The sequence below is a fragment of the Oncorhynchus tshawytscha genome, linkage group LG20 (genome assembly GCF_018296145.1).
Source record: "Oncorhynchus tshawytscha isolate Ot180627B linkage group LG20, Otsh_v2.0, whole genome shotgun sequence".
NCBI lineage: Eukaryota > Metazoa > Chordata > Actinopteri > Salmoniformes > Salmonidae > Oncorhynchus > Oncorhynchus tshawytscha.
The window spans coordinates 15961080-15982694 of record NC_056448.1 but is presented as its reverse complement, the minus strand read 5'-3'; the positions used below and the strand labels follow the sequence as shown (position 1 = coordinate 15982694).

At 43.4% G+C, this 21615-nt stretch overlaps 1 protein-coding gene across 4 annotated transcripts; it reads right to left on the bottom strand.

The window, feature by feature from the left end:
* Positions 1-819: 819 nt before the first annotated feature.
* tmem230a (transmembrane protein 230a) lies at positions 820-9262 on the bottom strand. Of its 4 annotated transcripts, none has more exons than XM_024380564.2 (4): positions 9093-9262; positions 4117-4231; positions 3827-3949; positions 820-1292 (listed from the first exon to the last, which is right to left on the bottom strand). In XM_024380564.2, exons 2-4 carry the CDS (start codon positions 4216-4218, stop codon positions 1152-1154), a joined length of 366 nt encoding a protein of 121 aa, XP_024236332.1. In that variant the 5' UTR covers positions 4219-4231; positions 9093-9262; the 3' UTR covers positions 820-1151. The 4 variants fall into 4 exon arrangements, with proteins under 4 accessions (XP_024236332.1, XP_024236329.1, XP_042158177.1 ...); XM_024380561.2 differs by having other exon boundaries at positions 9100-9261; XM_042302243.1 differs by lacking the exon at positions 9093-9262 and adding an exon at positions 8705-8969.
* Between the last annotated feature and the right edge of the window lie 12353 nt (positions 9263-21615).

Below are 21615 nucleotides of genomic sequence, written 5' to 3'. Positions count from 1 at the left end.
TTACCGATGACTGTAAATAATATTTCCCATTCCATTACAAAGTTTTGGCCCAAAAATATTTCAATAGATGATATGGGAATATTTCTTCAAGCTATTATTCCAGAACAGGGGCAGGTCATAAAAAACATGTTTCAATTGAGACCACAAGAGGGGGCACTTCGACAAATTATAGTATCAGTAAAACCTTGTTATTGCAATGTTCATAGAAAAGACCTACACTGACTGTACAAAAAACCTTCCTAATATTGAGTTGCGTCAAGTTGGCTGGATGTCATTTGGGTGGTGGACACGGGAAATTGTTGAGTGAAAAACCCAGAAGCGTTGCAGTACTTGACACAAACCAGTTAACCTGGCACCTACACCCCACTCAAAAGGCACATAAATATTTTGTCTTACCCATTCACCCTCTGAATGGCACAAACACAATCCATGCCTTAATTGTCTCAAGGCTTAAGTCATTCTTTAACCTGTCTCCTCCCCTTCATCTACACTGATTGAAGTGGATTTAACACGTGACATCAATAAATGGATCGTAGCTTTCACCTGGTCAGTCTGCCATGAAAAGTTCAGGTGTTTATAATGTCATGTACACTCAGTATATACGCTTACGAGCTACTTGCAGCTTCAAATCTTGACAACAAAAGGACATTTAAACAAGACCAAATGAGGAGCATTAGTGCAATCTAGCAAGACGCTCTATGTATCCTGAGCGTCTTGCTAGAACAAGTAGCATGTTGATCAAGAAATGGAAGTATCATTTTTCCTATTTTAATAGGAAAAAAAGAAAGAAACAAAAAATGACGTATTTGTACAAAGCCATGCCATTGGATAGTTTATTTTATTATTATCATAAATCTGTAACGTAAACTGGATAGTCTCTTTTACAACCAATCACACATCTTTAGAGAGCATTACAAACAGATAGTCATGACAAATATATAACAGGCCTTGCATTTCTTAAATACTTAAATACTCTATCAGTAATAAACACTGTTAAGTTTAAAGCCAAAGCCACAGTCGCATTGCACACGTGTGATATGCAATAAAACAAAGAGTAAAGTTAAGCCACTTGGTGATGCTGTTTCTCAGTCTGGGAGATACTCGAGGTAAATGAAACAGTCTCATGCAGCTAACAGGGGCAAAAGGGTGGCTCAGTCATCAAAGTCTGGAATGTCATCATAGGAGTATCCGCGGTAACCCTTGGAGGCGTAGTAGGCGATTCGTAAATGGTAGAATCCAGGAAGGAACACAAGGATGCCAATGATGAGGACTGGAACTGTACGGTCCGGGTGCTGAAAAATAATTACCTATTTAGTTTATGTATCACAATCAGTGCCTGACTAACGAATTAGCCTGTGTTTCAGTATCTTTCACAGAGAGGCGCGCACACACAGATACAGGCACTCTATCCATCAAATTACAATTTGGCACATATGCATCATAGAACACCACAACCCTGACAGGGCAGGGCTGTAAGAGGAAGTTCTACGTAGGCATACTGACCCCCACATGGCCAGTCAACACACACAGCATTTATTCTCCAAGTGATGTCACACTAGAGGGAGTGTGCTAGAAATGGACACTGATGACCACATACAGTACTACATGTTTCATGGCATGCAATGATGTAAATCGGTTTTAATTTAGGGGTTTGTTTTTGATGTTATGCGCACACAATGTTGAGAAGAGAACTCTTGAAATATCTGGAATTGAATGGTCACTGATCTACATGGGTGTGGAATGTGAAATGCACAGACACCCAGGAAAGGATTACACGTCAAGCTCAATCAGCCAGGTGCTGGAGGAACCTAGGAGATCTGATACATTGATCCCCTTAAAGAGGAAAGCAATGAAAAACCTGCCATTGTCATTTACAATTACATTATAGCATTGTACAGTGCATGACTTGGGATGGAATAAGTGCAGGAGCTGTCTTTTTCCAAGTCAGTACATTAGACTATGTCCACCAAAATTCACAAATGACATTATGCTTTAGAGACCTCTGATTATTCACTGTTAATGGTTCATACACATTTTTCATGACTTAACCAAATTTTCATGACTATATCCTAGATGAAAAAGTAAGCATTTTGAATGGAAAGCTGCTGTGTGATCCCATGTAGACCTACCACCTCCAACCATTTTGCCACTTAGCACCCCACATAGATCTGCACTGTTAGTCACACATTGTCAGCATGTGGTCAACCCTCCATCTGGAGAGCTCCTGGGTGTGCAGGCTTGGCCTTTTCAACATTACAAACAAATACTTCATTCAACAAATCAGGGATCAAATGGATAAGGTATGCTACATCAAAACAATGTATCTAACTATACATGTTTATGCACAGCAAGTTATTTGTCAATTAAACTATTCTTAGAATATGTTTTACGTTGTCATAATTACATGGCTACTGTGTAATAGAGGGGAATCCCAGCTTTTATTTAGGCTCTACAGTGCTGGTGGAAAGGCACCAATGAAATGAATTATTAGTGAGCTATAGTTAACTGCTACAAGTTATGTTTCGAATTGGTGATCTAGTTAGTCTGTCTGTCATTTTATACTTGCTGCTGAAATGTTGCTCTCTGTCTCCACGGGCAATAGCCCACTGGCAGACACGCAGCACCACAGACGGGCACTGATAAGGGCTCCCGAGTGGCGCTTCGGTCTAAGGCACTGCATTGCAGTACTAGAGGCATCACTTCAGACCCTGGTTTGATACCGGGCTGTATCACAACCAGCCGTGATCAGGAGTCCCATAGGGCAGCACACAATTGGCCCAGCGTCATCTAGGTTAGGGGAGGGTTTGGATGGGGTAGGCCGTCATTGTAAATAAGATGTTCTTAACTGACTTGCCCAGTGAAATAAAAGGTTAAATTAAAAAAATGTAATGGCTGATATGTTTTTTTTATTTTTATTGATTGATCATATTTAAGTGTGTTTTCATGAATTACATGAACAATTATGAAATTAATTTCCATGACCTTACAAACCCTCATATGACAACTTGGAACAGAGCATCATGCCATTCAGGCTGGCACATTTTCAATCTGCGCAATTTCATACAGCCTACGTCACTCACAGATTCACAGACTAGCGGCAAATACACTTGAACAAAGCGGAATCAGGAAATGAATTCCCACTCTTCATTGCTATTCAATGAAGATCCTGCCTTCATTCTACTTTGATCAACCTTTTTTTGCCTCAGTGTGTGAATCTGGGCCAGCGATAGATTACTTTGTTTCTATAGAGGAGCCGGACAAAGTCATCACATAATACTGTAGTACTGTAGGTGATGTTGCTGCTGATTGTTTCTTTCAAGCCAGGATATCAGCCCGCCAAAAGGGCACTGTTGTTTTATGTAGTCAAGCTACTGCAATGACGTCATATACACTACATGGCCAAAAGTATGTGGACACCACTTCAAATGAGTGGATTCGGCTAATTCAGCCATACCCTTTCCTGTTTCAGCATGACAAAGCAAGATCCATACAAAAACAGTTTATCGATATTGGTGTGGAAGAACTTGACTGGCCTGCACAGAGCCCCGACCTAAACCCCATCGAACACCTTTGGGATGAATTGGAACACCGACTGCGAGCCAGGGCCAATCGCCCAACATCAGTGCCCGACCTCACTAATGCCCGTGGCTGAATGGAAGCAAGTCCCCGCAGCAATGTTCCAACATCTAGTGGAAAGCCTTACCTGAAGAACAAAAGGGGGGACCAACTCCATATTAATGGCCATGATTTTGTAATGAGATGTTTGACGAGCAGGTGCCCTCGTACTTTTGGCTATGTAGTGTACGTATGTCTGTGAGCTACTCACCGAAACTTCTATGGATCCTGCAAGGAGAAGCGCACCGATTACAATCAGTAAGGAGCCAATCAGGAAGAGGAACGTAGCCAGGGCAATAGCCTTGTAGGGAACTTTGGGAGGGCTTTTCTTGAACTGTTTGGTATAAAAGGTCAAAAGATAGGATTCATAATAACCAAGACAACCACAGGTTACAATGATATGTGATATGACAGAGATGACTCCAAAAAGGCTCAACTATAGGTGGTTGGGAGGTTAGAGAGATATGCATGCAATGCAACATCCAGTTGTCTGTGTCTCACCTGCAAGTCAATGTAGCCATCCTCATCGCCAGCTAGTCTTGAGTACTTAACTTTGTTACTGGATACCCCACCAGCAGCAACAGCGCTGCGTGCAGGCATCATTACAAGACGGGAGCTGTGTTAGGAAGGAGAAGGCGACAACTTGAATGGCATTCAAATAACATGGAAACTCATATAGACCATATAACTTAGTGTCCAGAAAGCGATATATGAATAGCTAGTTATAACTTACATAAGTAGGTATAGCTAGATAAGTACTGTACAGACAGAGTAACTAGCTAGTCGCTACAGGCATACAACTTGGATGCTAGGCACTGCACAACAGAGGTGTATTCATTAAGCCGACTCTGTTGCAAAACGTTTTGCATCAGAAACGGTTTATTACTCCAAACAGAAAACGTTTTGCAATGAAAACGAGTTTATTGGACAAATTCAAGTAGGTCCCTCCCAGTTTCAAATCAAATGTATTTGTCACCTGCTTCGTAAAAAACTGATGTGGGCTAACAGTGAAATACTTAATTACGTGCTCTTCCCAACAATGCAGAGAAATAAAATAGAGAACTAATATGAAAGTAAAATACGTAATAATAAATACACGAGTAACGATAACTTGGCTATATATGGGTACCATAGGTAATTGAGGTATACTGTATATGTACATAACTAGGAATAAAATAACAGTAGCAGCAGCGTATGTGATGACGAGTAAAAAACATTTTTTTAAAGGTTGTGCAAAGCATTTACTGTTTGCTTCAGTTTGGTACTTAAAACGGTAAACGGTTTCCGTTGCAAGACGTAATGATTACAACCGAGGCCCTGGTTTCCCGATAGCGATGGAACTCGCTTACGAGTGTTTTAAAGATGCATCATTCCTACAAAGTCCGAAGATATAACACCCAACGTTTCCCAAAACACCACGCAGAGAACGTTCGCTATAAGTGCCTCGTTGAGGCATGTGTCGATACTGATAGTGTCGAAAGAAATGTAACGCTGCTCTCGGATCAGCTTTCCCCATTTAAATCTTACACTAACATAATTATTCCACAATGAAAGTTATCACCTATGGCTGCACATATTGAGGAGGCTATTCTAATTCTTACTTCATAATAATGTACTAAATTATGATTTGCCAAATTGTGCACATTAGGCTACACATCATGAATATATTGAGACAAATTAGACAGTAAGTAGCTAAATATAAAAGCAATTGAGTCAAACTTTAAATACATTGCAATATGATTGAAATATGCCTATAGTCTAATGTTTAGTCTAATATTTTAATGCAGTCATCAGTTTTCATTTGAATCATCTTTTTATACGTCTTCGTTTGTATCAATTGTAAAAGACATTGTCAGCTTTGTATTTGTAGTCAACTTCGTTCTGAAGTTATCAGTGGTCACAGAAAGGCAGAGAAACCATGTGATTTTACGTTTAGCGGAGATCTTCTGTGTATTAAGTGACGCGGGAGGACAAAAATGGAAGGTTACGCATGTAACCACAGTTGTGTGAGCTATATGGATCACTCCAATATATTGATATTTACTCCCGTGTACACCGGTGTCACAGCTGGGGTCCACCCCTATACGTAGACCCCATGGCCGCGACACGTTCCCTACATAATTTGAGGCACTGTAGCACTGTAGAGGATTGGAGTGATCCATATAGCTCACATAATCATGGCTACATAAGTAACCTTCGTTATGCTTCACTATATTGGATCACTCCAATATATATTGGTATACCCGTACCAGATTAGTCGGTGCTAGAGGGACCTGGCCAGCCAGCGGCAAAGTCCCAGAGTGGGACCGAGCCGCAGGGGCTGTCAATGTGTGTGTGTGTGTGTGTGGGGGGGGGCACAGTCCCCCGAAAGGGAGGCGATGCCCAGGACTGCTGAACCAACCAACTAGTACCGCTGAATCAACCCAATAGTACCTAGCAAAGGTGCAAGAGGAAGCCCAGCTGGCCACAACACAGATCTCAGCGAGGGGCACTCCTCTCAGTAGAGCCAAGGACGCAGCCACACCTCGTGTTGAATGTGCCACCACAGATCCCAGGACTGGCATGCCAGCCAGACAGTACGCTGTTGTAATCGTGTCCACGATCCAGTGAGAGCCTCTGCTTTGATAGCCCAGCCCCCGGACTCTGTCACCATAGCGGAAAAGAGCTGGTCTGTTGTTCTCACTTGTCCAGGAGTGAGGAGATCTCCAGCCGCAGGGTTTTCAAGGGGTCAGCCACCGTGGTGACACGAAGGCCCCTGAAGGACGGGGGCCGGCACCAGAATTGGTACCCCTCGAGCATTGTGGACAACACCCAGGGGGACTCCACACCCTCATCCCACTTTGCCCTTTGAGACCGAGAGAAGCGGCCGAGGGTGTGTCAGGGGTCCTGCCTCTCCTCTGGCGCCCTGAGCGCCTGCGTCTCCCAGGCATGTCCCTATGGCAGTGACGGTTAACACCATCACACCTGTCACAAAGGGAAGCCATAAGCTCAGCCAAACCAACAAGGCCATGAAGCAGGGGTCTGGCGCCCTGGGAGAGCTTATGTCATGACCCGCTTGGAGGAATAGGAACCCAGTAAGGGATAAATTACCCAGTACAGTACCTCTGCAAAAACCGGGGAAGACCCTTGTGGGAAAAACGGGCTGTTGTTTCACTGCACGCTGTGCCCCTCCCCGCTTTCGTCTCTTAGCATGAGGCGACTGGGCAGGAGAGGGACCCCACCGTTGTTCGGGTGCAGGTGGGTGGCGACGGCCCGTCTGCCTTGGACCCAGGGCGGCGGCATGAATCATCTCAGGGTCTGCCGGTCCCTATGAACCTTATCAGTCTGCTCTAGAATGTCATCAGCCCTGGGGTGATGGGGTGAGTGGCAAATGTGCTCTGGAGAGCTGGCAGTCGCGATTGGGCCAGCCAGAGATGGCGCCGGGAGGTAACCACCTGCACCGTGGCACGTCCGTTGGTGCGGGCCACATCCCTCTGGAGCAGTGAAAGCAGGCAAGACACCTTGATCACGTCCTGGAGGAGCTCCTATGTGCCCTCCTGCAGCCGGGAAAACAGAATCTGCAGGTAGGCCTGCAGCATCAGTTGGTAAGGCGGCCAAGGAAGCAGAGGGACCCATATGTGGCTTTCAAGTCCACATCAAAGACTCTGGGGGGTCCCGCCTTCAGTCGCGGGTTCCGCCCTGAAAGAGGCCCAACTCCCCTGCAAGGCCTCGCAGAACTCAGCAGAGATAGGGACAGATTGAGTCATCGCCATCCACCAGTATGACGTCCAGTGCAGTGGTTACCCAAGTGAGTAGGCTCCTCATAGCCTCGAGCCGCTGGGGGCGATGAAGCCCCGTTTCCGGCTTCTGATGGCCTGTCAGCCTGGTAGCCCCGCTCACCGTGATGAACAGTGCCACCATCATCCCCCAGGAACAGCCTATTACTGGTCAACAGGGAACAGTTGTCATTGCCATCGAAGCTATCAACCTCCTGACGCAGGAAATGTACCCTCCATTCAATGTGGTCCCGGCCGATTCATGCCCCCGTCCAGGACTGGCAACAGATGGGCTCTACCTGCAGTGGCTCCGGCAATGCTTCCTGGGAGGGGTACTGGGCCCAGTAGAGGGACTAACAGCTCGCTGCCGCACCACTCCTATTGGATGGAGCTCGTCCCCAGCCTGAGCCTGGCCGCGCATGGCCTCCAATTGTGCAAGGTGCAGGCACCACACAAAACAGGCATCCAATAGGGAGCTCCACCGCTCTCTCCGCGTGGCTCATACCCAGGCAGTGCATACACGAGGTATGCTGATCCCCAGAGGGGATGGCACCATCACAAAGGGAAGCCATAAACTCGGCCAAAACAACGAAGCAGGGGTCCAACACCCTGGGAGAGCTATGTCCGCTTGGAGGAATGATAAATTATCAAGTACCGCTGCAAACACAGGGAAAAACAGGCAGACAAAAAAAACAGCAAACAGGTAATGGATTTGATTTATTAGTTTTATGCCAACTGCAATACTACCTAGCCGGTTTAATATCCAAGCAGTAAAAACAGCACCATATGGAGTTACACCCGTTCAGGAACCCGTTAAGGAACTCCAAAGTTAATGTCTCAATGTAGTGCAAATCCCACCACGACAATCACACACTGCAAGGGAAAGAACAAGTAAAAACCCTGCAGGATAATTAGCAGAGAACCCGCGCAGCATTACATCAATTCACAACACACACATAGAACAAGCCAGTCTGCAAGTTGTGTAAGGTAAATTCAAGTTTGTGGCAGCAAGTTCCACCATTATATTAATGCACACGGAGTCGTAGTGAAACGCTAAAGAAACACAAGCACGACAAACCACCGGCGGAAGATACAGATCAACCGCGTGCAGCGAGTCGAGCACTCATGAGGGGCTGGCCATGTGGCCAGCTGCAAACAGCCAGTGAGTATACTTCCACGCTAGATATTAGACTGATCAGTGACTTACCAAGCGAAATTCTGAAAGTTTCTACCTCAAAACATACGGACGTCCGCCGAGAAAATTAAAGAGAACGTGTGTCGCGGCCATGGGGTCGGACACAGGAGTACGCTGTTGTAAATCTGTAAATTCTCACCTCGGGTGTAACCCAATATAGTGAAAACATAACATCTAACGCATTTAGCTGTTCTACGAATGGCCTGAGACAGGCGCTAGATTAGCTCGGAGATTTAACGATGCTTTCGATTAATTTAGCCTTTAAAATGTTTTTGGGAAACTGGGCCGTGTTATTGACAGTTACGTTATCTAGCTACATTCAAAGGGGGTGTATTCATCACGGAAACCGTTTATCAATTAATAACCAAACGGAAGCAAACAGAGCAAAAACGGTTGTTTCTATTCGACAAAATTCAGGTAGGCCCCTCCCCGTTTCGTTTGCTTCCGTTTAATAAACGGTTTATAACCGAATCGGCGGTATACACCCCTGATGAGCTGGCATAGTTTGCTAGCTAAATAAACATTACCTCTCACCTGTATTACTGCTGGACGCAAAATAATAAGTGACATCAACGTAATACTATTTTCCCCAATAAATGCTCATTTCGCGGTAGTGATAGACTTTTCAAATAGCTACAGTGTTTTGTTCACTTGTTTTCTATCTACAGAACTTCACCAAGCCCTCTGTCTGCTTCCTTGTTTTCCCGTATTCGTGGCTGCGCGCGCAAGAATTGGTCACCTAACATACAGCCTTCTATGGTTCACAGACCGTCTCGAGCGGCCATATTGGTAAGGGCAGAGTAAATAGACTGGTAGGCATGCTACCCCTGGCTCCTCTTTATACAATTAGTGGTATAATAAGCAATATGGCAAACAAAACTGAATTACTTTTGTAATAACTTGGGTGACTAACCCTACATGTTTTTTTCCTAACTCTAATATGTAATATGTTATATGAATATAACAAAATAAGTATTCACTCACTATCAGCTTGTTAAAATGGTAGCTGTTATGAAAACCTCTACATGCATTGGTGATCTCCAAACCAATTAATTGGTTTGAAATGCTATACAGACACCTTAACTTTCCTGCCTGAGAAATGGAAATAAATAATTTTTGCACCTACAAAAACGTACAACACAGAAAATGACTTACAGTTGTACAGTTGGATAATTAAATGTATGATAAGTAATCATGGCCCCTTATGCTAATTAAAATTGGACCTGGATATTTTGATTGATTAGGAGACAAATCAAATATAATAGCATAAATAGTTATATTTGGTTGTATTACTATATGGTTATGAACCATCTCTGATAATAGCAAACTAAACTAAATCAAATCAAATGTTATTTGTCACATGCAGCAAATACAACTGGCTTAGACTATACAGTGAAATGCTTGCTTACAAACCCTTCCAAACGATGCAAAAATAATAATACAAACAGTCCAGGATCCAGTTGCAGAGGGAGGGGTTCAGTCCCAGGCTCCTAGCTTTGCCTGATGCTATAGTACAGTAGATGCTTCAATTCAATAACATTAGCAGTCAGCTCACATGTAGAGACGCAAGAAGCCATATGAGTGGCTACTAATCTACAAGTCCACTCTAATGAGGTGCAGAATTCAATTAGAATCGACACAATTTCTTTGAAACACTAACATGGCTATTGTAGTTAAAAGAAAGAAAAAAACAATGCCATTCAGTTGATGGATTTATGTGTGTTTGTCTTGCTAGTTCATATAATTTAGTCCCTTTGTAATATTATTGTTTTTCTGATGGAATCCATTTTAGTCTGTGGTGAGTGTTAGAAGAGGGGTACAATCGATTTCACAGCTAAGCTATTAGATGCCGTCATTTTGCTGTCCTGCATAGTGTGTGGGTGTACCGTAAGGCTGGTTCAGTACTAAGCTGGCTGCATGGAATGATGGTTGATTGAAGTTTTTTTTCTCATGTTGATGTGTGTTGCAGACCATGGTTATTATAGTATTGTGTTTATATATTTGTTTTTTATTTGAAATTCAGTTTAGTTTGTTAGTTTTCAGATAAACTTGACTTGTTTTTATTTACTTCAATTTTATAACATTTATATATCGGTTTAAAAATATTACTTAGCTTTAGTTTCAGTTTTATTGTTAGGGACAGAAAGTAGCCTATGCGTGGGAGGCTAGGAGCCATGTACAATGCATTCGGAAAGTTGTCAAACCCCTTTATTTAATTGATTAGACATGATTTGGAAAGGCACACACATGTCTATATAAGGTCCAAAAAGCTGACAGTGCATTTCAGCGCAAAAACCAAGCCATAGGAATTGTCCGTAGAGCTCTGAGACAGGATTGTGTCAAGGCACAGATCTGGGGAAGGGTACCAAACATTTTCTGCAGCATTGGTCCCCAAGAACACAGGGGCCTCCATCATTCTTAAATGGAAGAAGTTTGGAACCACCAAGACTCTTCCTACAGCTGGCTGCCCAGCCAAACTGGGCTTGAGAAGGGTCATGGTCAGGGAGATGACAAAGAACCTGATGGTCACTCAGACCGAGCTCCAGAGTTCCTCTGTGGAGACGGGAGAACCTTCCTGGAGGACAAACGTCTTTGAGGCACTCCAACAATCAGGCCTTTATGGTAGAGTGGCCAGACGGATGCCACTCTTAAGTAAAAGGCACATGACAGCCCAGTTGGAGTTTGCCAAAAGGCACCTAAAGACTCTCAGACGATGAGAAACAAGATTCTCTGGTCTGATGAAACCAAGATTGAATTATTTGACCTGAATGCCAAGCGTCACGCCTGGAGGAAACCTGGCACAACCAATACGGTGAAGGATAGTGGTGGCAGCATCATGCTGTGGGGATGTTTTTCAGCGGCAGGGTCTGGGAGACTAGCCAGGATCGAGGGAAAGATGAACGGAGCAAAGTACAGTGAGAACCTTAATTAAATCCTGCACTCAGGACCTCAGACTGGGGCGAAGGTTCCCCTTCCAACAGGACAACGTCCCTAAGCACACAGCCAAGACAACGCAGGAGTGGCATCGGGACAAGTCTCTGAATGTCCTTGAGTGGCCCAGCCAGAGCCTAGACTTGAACCCAAAGCGATGCTCCCCATCCAATCTGACAGATATTGAGAGGATCTGCAAAGAACAATGGGAGAAACTGCCCAAATACAGGTGTGCCAAGCTTGTAGCGTCATATCCAAGAAGACTCGAGACTGTAATCGCTGTCTGTAAAACTAGTTTTTGCTTTGTCATTACAGGGGATTATGTGTAGATTTGATGAGGAAAAAATACTATTTAATCAATTTTACAATAAGGCTGTAACGTAATAAAATGTGGAAAAAGTCAAGGGATCTGAATACTGTCTGAATGCACTGTATATGTTGTATAGTTTTTGGAGAATTCACTTCTTGCCACTGTGGGGCAGTAATGCGAATTGAGAATTCACTTCTTGTAATGGTGATGGGTCAGGTAATAGGTTAGGTTAAGTTTAAAGGTAGACTCCGCAAGATGATGTAGATGCACAAACAACCAGGAGAGTTGAAGTGCGAGGCTAAACTTCTCAGCTGTTTTGGTCCCGTAGCTACTACGTTGTGGGAGTGTGAAGTGCCCATGCACAGATACTCTGTCACTGTGTGAGAGCAAAGTCTTGCATTGTGCTCCTCTCAAAAATGATGTGATCGAAGGTCATGAAGTTTTGACTGCAGTCGACTGCAAGTTTTTGCAGTTGGCCTTTACCAAATTTATCCTGCAGCCATCGCCTGTATTGTAGGGTGCTCTATTGTCAACCAATCATTAGGGTGTTTTTGTTTGACCCATGTGAACGTGACCAAAGAAACAGAAACCCATTTGTATACAGTTGTCATGACGTTGCCCTCTTTGGGTATAGCAAGCCCAATCCCCCTCTCCCTGCCTACCCCTGCCTCCTTCAACTAGGCTGATTTGGTCAGAGAGAGGTTGTAAATTCCTGAGGCGAAGACCCTGCCACATGGCCACACAGTATAAGAGGCAGAGTACATTTTGCTAGGGAACAAAGGAATTTCTTCCACCTCACAGAACTTGAGGTACGAACAAATTTCATGTTCCGGAGAAAGTATAAAAGATCGGTGAAGAATCCAGCTACGAACTGGTCCGTTTATTGCAACTTGGGGAAGCTCATGGGAGACGTGTGGCCACATTATCATAACACTGTTTATATAATAGCCTCAGATATTAGGTTTACACCTAATTGTTGTATAAGATGAATGAGTGAGTAATGATACTGTTTGTAAAATTGTGTAATATGATTTTGGACTGTTTAATGAAGGAAAATCCAATTCCCTTTGGATTTGAACTAAATCAGAGAATCGCCCCTGAGCCCAGTTAGGGTCAGGCATCCATCCTGGGACAGCCCCTTTTCTGCAATTCCGAATAAAACTATCAAACTATCACCAGACCATGTTTCTCTCAATCACGGGAGTACAAAGGTTGCAGACCATTGCTGAATCTTTTAACCATACCACGTGGTATGGTCTTAGACTATCGATACCGACAGAATAAGAACAAGTCTTTGATATTAATTACTAGTTTGCAGCTAGGAATTCGGTATCATTGAACGCGAAGAACGACAACCGCCGAAACATCCATTCTATAACGAATGAAGGAATGTCACTCTGAACTACCCACTATAACCACAACCGAGAGAGAGAGAGAGAGAGAGAGAGAGAGAGAGAGAGATGGACAATTCTACAAAAGAAACAAACTTTTCACCAGCGATCAAGACGACACACTGAACGTAAATATATATATTGATTGCAATTGTTCCTGAATGAGTGAGCGTTCATGTGTAAAGGATTAGCATTTCAATTGTTATAATTATCAACTCTGTAGTGACTTCTCAGCTGACCCCCACTCCCCGTTTTGTCCACCAAGCCGCGATGCCGGTTTAGCCCACTAGGGCACATTCCCTTATCATTTCTTGTAACCATATTTACTGTGTTTGTTTATGCATTTCTGTGAATTACTTAGTTAGTAATAAATCGTGCAGATAACCAACAATTTACGACATTTGGAATGAGACTAACGTGAGGTAAAGTAAATAACTCATTAATCAGAAGACTATGGATCAGATATGAAAATATCTGAAAAGTTATTTTAGGAAATGATAATATATACATACAAATGGATATATACATACAAATGTGATATTTGAGGGTCTATCTCACTAATGATTGTTCAATGTGGACACATAATATTAAATTATGATTACAGTTTTTGTTTGATACGGGGGTTAGTTACATGCTTATTTCAACATTATAAAGAAAACATTTAATAAACAATTGCAACACTGCCCTGTTAATCTGAGCTTTGCTGTTGGAAAACCACATTAGTGTGTGACTTTTGGCTGTCGCAGATGCACCTCCCCCGACTACACTACTTTGACTTTTGTCCACAGTCAGTTGCTTTAGCCTTACCACTCAAACGCACCCAATATCTGCGGCGCTGCCCGTGGCAACGTCTTCTCGCTGAGTCTACCTTTAAATTATGATGTCAATCTTAATGTGACCTGCCAGATTCAGAAGCTTGAAAACCCCAAACTGAACATAATTCATTAGTTTTTATTTTATTTTAGTTTGGGAGTCAAAGATCACATTTTCAGTATAGTTTTGTTAATTATTTAATTTCAGTTTAATAAATAATTTTTCCATGATTAGTTTTCATTGTAGTTTCAGTTTTAGTTTACCCTAATTGTTGCAGAAAGTAAATAATGCTGCTGAGTTGTTAATTAAATGACTTGATGTGGCATTAAGTGCTTCGGCAAGTATAACAGAGCATGTGTATTTGTGTGAGATTGTGAGTGGTTGAAAGAAAGTGAGTACATCAATTAGTGAGGAGGGACCATGATGTGACAGCAACCATGATGTGGGCCAATGTCATGGGAGATACAATGTCTGTGACAAGACTAGATGCTGACAGTGGAATGAACGAGGTGAATGAAAATGAAATTACAAATTGCTTCCAAGATCCTCAGGAGAGCAAAAACAGAAGTGATGTATTACGTTTTCCTCCTCTTATTACATTTTTATTTCCTGGCATCTCAAAATACCACAGCCCTCAGGTCTTGATGGGTCACCATATTGCATACTTTGAGATAGAAGATTGAGAATGGTTTTATGAGATTTTATTTTATTTGTTTTATGAACATCATCATGTCTCTGTTTCCTGTTAGTTCCATTCTGGGTATTTGTGCACCACAGGAGGTTGGCGGCACCTTAATTGGGGAGGATGGACATATGGTAATGACTGGAGCAGAATAGGTGGAAAGGTATCAACAATTTCAAACACACAGTTTCCATGTGTTTGATGTCATTTCCATTTGGTCCGTTCCAGCCGTTACTATGAGCCGTTCTCCCCTCGGAAGCCTCCACTGCTGTGCACACTCAAACTTCTTCCTGCATTTTAACAGTAACCCGCAGAACAATTAGACACAGTAATCTCTTAGCACCCAGCCTTCACCCCACTATGAATAATTTATCAATTATCCACCTGGAGCTGATAAGAGGAAATTGTATTTCCCACCACTGAGTGGCGGGAGGAGAAGAGGATGACTGCATTTTCCGAGCAATGGAGATTGAGTTTTACCCAAATGTAATCCGTTTATAATGTCTGAAGTTTTACGTGCTATGTTAGGAAAGTTCAGTTGTGAGAGGCTGCCTCCAGTTTAGCAGTAGCAAAGGGTGATCACTGCCTGCTGAGATGACTACCACCAGAGGCTTCTCCTGGGGCTTTGATTCTGACCTACCCACCTGTATTTATCTGTATAGATATGTGTCGCTGTATTTCAACCTTTCTTTTACTGTTGTTTGTTTGAACACAACAGTGTTTGAATCAACAGACTTGCTAAAAACGGAATGGGAAGAGGGGGTTAACTGGAATCAAATTCAACAAGTAACCAAGTAGATGCGCACATTGTCGTGGCCTTTTGACTTGAGAAAGGCTACTAATCTGTGTAGACATTGCCAAGGCCTTCTCCAATGAGTCACACAGTTCGTCTATGATATAACGTTTCTAGATGGATTGGCAAGCAATTGTTGTCCTTCAATATTTGTCTAATTGTTACTGTAGGCACTTGGGCTCAGTTTGAGTTCATCCAAGACTAATTGTAATTACATTAACTTGTGGGAAAACGATTCTGCCGTGCTTTTAATATTCCCTGCACAGCATTCTGTCTCAGCACCCATAAGAGAAACAGCACTGCCGTGTTTTTAATATTCCCTGCACAGCATTCTGTCTCAGCACCCATAAGAGAAACAGCACTGCCGTGTTTTTAATATTCCCTGCACAGAATTCTGTCTCAGCACCCATAAGAGAAACAGCACTGCCGTGTTTTTAATATTCCCTGCACAATATTCTGTCTCAGCACCCATAAGAGAAACAGCACTGCCGTGTTTTTAATATTCCCTGCACAATATTCTGTCTCAGCACCCATAAGAGAAACAGCACTGCCGTGTTTTTAATATTCCCTGCACAATATTCTGTCTCAGCACCCATAAGAGAAACAGCACAGTGGTGGGCCAATTACTCTTGTGTTGTGTTATTCATTTTCATTACGCTCTCTCTCTCTCTCTCTCTCTCCCAAAACAAAATAAATAGAAAATAAAAATCAGGAAATACAATGTTATCAGTAGGCATACAGTGGCAGAATAATTACGGACGGGGTGAGACAGAACTAACAGGTTGAACATGTTTGCATTTATTCTGCTCAGCTAAGTACATGGACATTAAATAAATGCCTTGCCAATTAAAACATACAATTAGCTCTGTTATCCTTACAAAATCACTCTGGACTGTATTCAAGCCTGCATAAATGACATACCCATTCAGCAATGCCTTAGCATTGTATCCTTTTAACCACGGGCAGAAATGAATGTCAAAGGACCACCATATGAGATACAAATGTATAGTGGAGGCTTAACAAGGGACATAGATTTGCCTTCACAATGCCTTCAGTGGAGACAATCGTAGGAGGTAGAGGAGGTAGACACCAAGTCTTGAACCTCAGCATGACCTCTCAGTCCAGGAGAGAGAGATTAAGAATGAGAGACTCCTTCTGTATAATGATCAGAGATATACATGACTTTTCTCCTAAATCTACATGGGGTTATGTAACCGATTGGGGTCTTGACCAGGTCTCAAACTTTACAACTTGATTCAAATTTAACCTGAAAATGACACAATTGGTAGAGGACAATGCCATTCTGCTCCTCCTGCATTGAGAAATGAAATTTAGAAATGACAAATGGACATTATGACCTTCCAATTCAAGTTCCATCTTCATTTTCACCAGTCAGTGCCATTTGTCAGATCATGTGTCATCTACATAACGCTATTCATGTGTTCACGTGAACATTCTCTCTGTCACATAACACACCAAAACACACACACCTACCTTCAGGGCGGACATGACATTAAATGAGATAACACTTCGTTTGCCAGCACAGACATTTGTAAATGTGAAAAAAGATATATATTTCCGAAGGAGGGTTGTCTCAGGATTGGTGGAGCCACAGAGTCTGTGGTTGGGTTATTCAGTCAATTCATTCTGTGGATGAAGTCATTTATTATGGCTTGGTTTCAGTAGTATATGCCCTAAGTGAAAGTTGCTAACAGGATCAGAATATCTACCCTGGGAAATCCTAAATGTATTTTTAACTTAACACCTCGAGTGGCACAGCAGTCTAAGGCACTGCATCTCAGTGTAAGAGGCGTCACTTCAGTCCCTGGTTCAAATCCAGGCTGAATCACATCCGGCCGTGATTGGCAGTCCCATAGGGCTGCGTACTATTGTCCGGGTTTGGCTGGGGTAGGCCGTCATTGTAAATAAGAATTTGTTCTTAACTGGATTTGCCTAGTAAAATATTGGAGCTATAGCAAACAGAGTCGGTCGCTAAAATTACATTTGTCACATTTTGTTGACAGTACAGCAGGTTGTCACAAAATTGAATTAAAACAAATATATAAATTGGGAGAAGAAAAAATTAGCATGAACTTAATAAGAAAAATTATTATTTTCTATTTTTCTATCAATAATTTAATTATTTATGGAAAGAAATAGTGGCAATACCACAGTCCCTAGTTACCAATTCCACAATCAGCAGCACTTAAGAAGAGCTCCTCCATAAGTTGCAATTTGTGTGAACAGTTTTGTCAGTTCAGTGCATTGCTGTGTTCTGCACGTCTAGAGGAATTGAAAGATACTTTTCTTTTGTGGAAATAGTTTGGAGAGATTGATCGACGTGGTTCTTTTTCAGGTCTGCTCCCTCTCCTGCCTCAAGGTCACCAGGCTACACATTATGGCGCACACCTGTCACCATCGTTCCGCGCACCTGCGTGTCGTCAGACTCACCTGGACTTCCCTGATTACCTTCCCTATATATTTCACTCCCTTTGGTTTCTTCCCCAGGCGTCATTGTTTCAGTTTCATGTCTGTGTGCTGTTAGTGGTTTTTGTTTTGTAATATGTATTTTATTAAAACACTTACTCCCTGAACTTTTAAATTTTTAAATTTTTATTTCACCTTTATTTAACCAGGTAGGCAAGTTGAGAACAAGTTCTCATTTACAATTGCAAACTGGCCAAGATAAAGCAAAGCAGTTAGACACATACAACAATACAGAGTTACACATGGAGTAAAACAAACATACAGTCAATAATACAGTAAAAACAAGTCTATATACGATGTGAGCAAATGAGGTGAGAAGGGAGGTAAAGGCAAAAAAAAGGCCATGGTGGCGAAGTAAATACAATATAGCAAGTAAAACACTGGAATGGTAGATTTGCAGTGGAAGAATGTGCAAAGTAGAAATAAAAATAATGGGGTGCAAAGGAGCAAAATAAATAAATAAATAGAGTAGGGAAAGAGGTAGTTGTTTGGGCTAAATTATAGGTGGGCTATGTACAGGTGCAGTAATCTGTGAGCTGCTCTGACAGCTGGTGCCTTAAGCTAGTGAAGGAGATAAGTGTTTCCAGTTTCAGAGATTTTTGTAGTTTGTTCCAGTCATTGGCAGCAGAGAACTGGAAGGAGAGGCGGCCAAAAAAAGAATTGGTTTTGGGGGTGACCAGAGAGATATACCTGCTGGAGCGCGTGCTACAGGTGGGTGATGCTATGGTGACCAGCGAGCTGAGATAAGGGGGGACTTTACCTAGCAGGGTCTTGTAGATGACATGGAGCCAGTGGGTTTGGCGACGAGTATGAAGCGAGGGCCAGCCAACGAGAGCGTACAGGTCACAATGGTGGGTAGTATATGTGGCTTTGGTGACAAAACGGATTGCACTGTGATAGACTGCATCCAATTTGTTGAGTAGGGTATTGGAGGCTATTTTGTAAATGACATCGCCGAAGTAAAGGATTGGTAGGATGGTCAGTTTTACAAGGGTATGTTTGGCAGCATGAGTGAAGGATACTTTGTTGCGAAATAGTAAGCCAATTCTAGATTTAACTTTGAATTGGAGATGTTTGATGTGGGTCTGGAAGGAGAGTTCCACAGTCTAACCAGACACCTAGTACAGTCTAACCAGACACCTAGGTATTTGTAGTTGTCCACGTATTCCAAGTCAGAGCCGTCCAGAGTAGTGATGTTGGACAGGTGGGCAGCTGCAGGCAGCGATCTGTTGAAGAGCATGCATTTAGTTTTACTTGTATTTAAGAGCAATTGGAGGCCACGGAAGGAGAGTTGTATGGCATTGAAGCTTGCCTGGAGGGTTGTTAACACAGTGTCCAAAGAAGGGCCAGAAGTATACAGAATGGTGTCGTCTGCGTAGAGGTGGATCAGAGACTTACCAGCAGCAAGAGCGACATCATTGATGTATACAGAGAAGAGAGTCGGTCCAAGAATTGAACCCTGTGGCACCCCCATAGAGACTGCCAGAGGTCCGGACAGCAGACCCTCCGATTTGACACACTGAACTCTATCAGAGAAGTAGTTGAACTTTTTATTGTTATTATTTTTTGGTGGTAATGACGTAGATCCGGGAGCCGCTACAGGCTCTCATGCCTCAGACAGATTGCCAGGCTCCCCAGCCTCCGCCGGTTCGTCAGGCTCTCATGCCTCAGCCGGATCGCCAGGCTCCCCTGCTTCCACCGGCTGGTCAGGCACTCATGCCCGTCAGCTGGTCTGTCAGGTTCCCGTGCCCCAGCCGGGGACAAGTTCTCGCGCATCAGCAGGGGTGACCGGTCCACTCCTGATTCCCGGGATCGTCCCTTTGGTTGGCGTCCTACAGCTGGAGCCGAACGCGCCCGGGAGGGGGTACCATCATGTATGCTCTCTCCGGTGCTCTAGGTCTTCTTGCTCCCGCATCTCAGCCGGACTGACAGGTTTCCTGTGCCACAGCAGAGGTGACCGGTCCGCTCCTGATCCCCAAGATAGTACTATCACGTGTGCTCTCCGGCCTCTAGGTCACCAGGCTGCTCATTATGGCGAACACCTGTCACCATCGTTACGCGCACCTACGCATCATCAGTTTCATGTCTGTGTGCTGTTAGTGTTTCTTGTTTTGTATTATGTATCGTTTATTTTATTAAAACACTCCCTCCCTGAACTTGCTTCCTCACTCTCAGCGCCCACCGTTACATTCTTGCAAGACTCATCTGCTAAATCATCAGGCAACACAAGGAAGAAATGGGATAGGGAAACTATAAACCCAACAAGGACAACAATAAGAATTAGGACATAGATAAACCAACAGAGGGAGAAAGAGGAAGGATTTATGGAGGATAGTTTAGGCCTTGCTAGTGAAACAAGTATTTAGATGAACAAACAAGCAGAAGAGCACGTGGAAAGGAGGTAGAAACATTCTTAACATTGAGAGTATCTTAATATATGGTAATGTATTAATTAACTTTTATTTGTATTTATAAAAGTGCATTGTTTAAAAAGTGCATTTATCTATTTGGTGCATTGTTTTAGTAAGTGCTTTCATCAAGAGACACATGAACATCATTCTAGAGCGGAGTGCATTATTTACAGGTCACCATGGAGATGAAGATGGATGCATTCTCTAAGCATTGTTTCAGAGACCTTGCCGTCACGTAATCCTGAAAATGTTACAAGTGAGGTCAGGAAAAAATCTATTAAAAAATCTATTGCAAAGAGATTCCCCCAGAGACTCCGAGGGCTGACTTCATCCTAAAAGCAAACAAGGAAATAAAAGGAGACTATCTGTTCTACACGGATGATCCTAATGCTTAGCACACAGCTCTCCACAAGACCAACAGTGAATTTAAAAATGTCAGAAAACGTTTGTTTCATATTTATAATAACACTGTGATGGTTCAATGTTCGGAGGCGAGTCTGGAACAATTTGTTGCTGAACTTAAAATCTCTCCACTGTCACTACATACAACAGTCTCCACTCCCTCTGTACCCCAATATGTAGTCTCCAGTGTTCCTCTCCCTCGCCTGCAGCAGACACAGCCCTGAGCATGCCTCTCTCACACGTGACACCTGGAGTATGGCCTAACGTATACCTGGCCTAACGAATGCCTGGCCCACCATCCCATCCTCAGCCTGGACTGTTTTTACGACAATGTACAGCTGTACAAAGAGGCAGTCCCCACTTTTGCCAGGATATTAAAGTATGTTGCTTTGGGTGGCCAGTCCACCCCACAGTAGCAACAGAACCCTGAGACAAATCAGACGCTCCCTTAGACCTGCATCTGGTGGCGCCTCACAGAGACTGGAGAACAGCCAGCAACACTGCCCCCCACACCACCCTCCACTACTTCTCTACCAGGATCTGCATGCAGATACACTGAGCTATCCCCAAGCCGTACGCAGTCAAAGAGTGCAGAGTTTAGAGCATCGCCGGCCACACTGCCCTCCACACCACCCTCTTTAATTCCCCCTACAACCTCCCTTCCATGCTTCCAGACCAGGCCCGCCTCAGCACAGCTCTACCAGACCCGACCCATCACAGCACAGCTCTACCAGACCAGGCCCATCACAGCACAGCTCTACCAGACCGACCCATCACAGCACAGCTCAACCAGACCCTACCCATCACAGCACAGCTCAACCAGACCTGAC

What these genes read in the sequence shown, in the direction of transcription:
- tmem230a (XM_042302243.1), bottom strand. Translation starts at nt 8,739, where the DNA reads ATGTTATGTTTTCACTATATTGGGTTACACCCGAG. An exon ending in TATATTGGGTTACACCCGAG is followed by an intron (nt 4,232 to 8,704) that starts GTGAGAATTTAC and finishes TTCCTAACACAG; the next exon opens with CTCCCGTCTTGTAATGATGC. An exon ending in CAGGATCCATAGAAGTTTCG is followed by an intron (nt 1,293 to 3,826) that starts GTGAGTAGCTCA and finishes ATTATTTTTCAG; the next exon opens with CACCCGGACCGTACAGTTCC.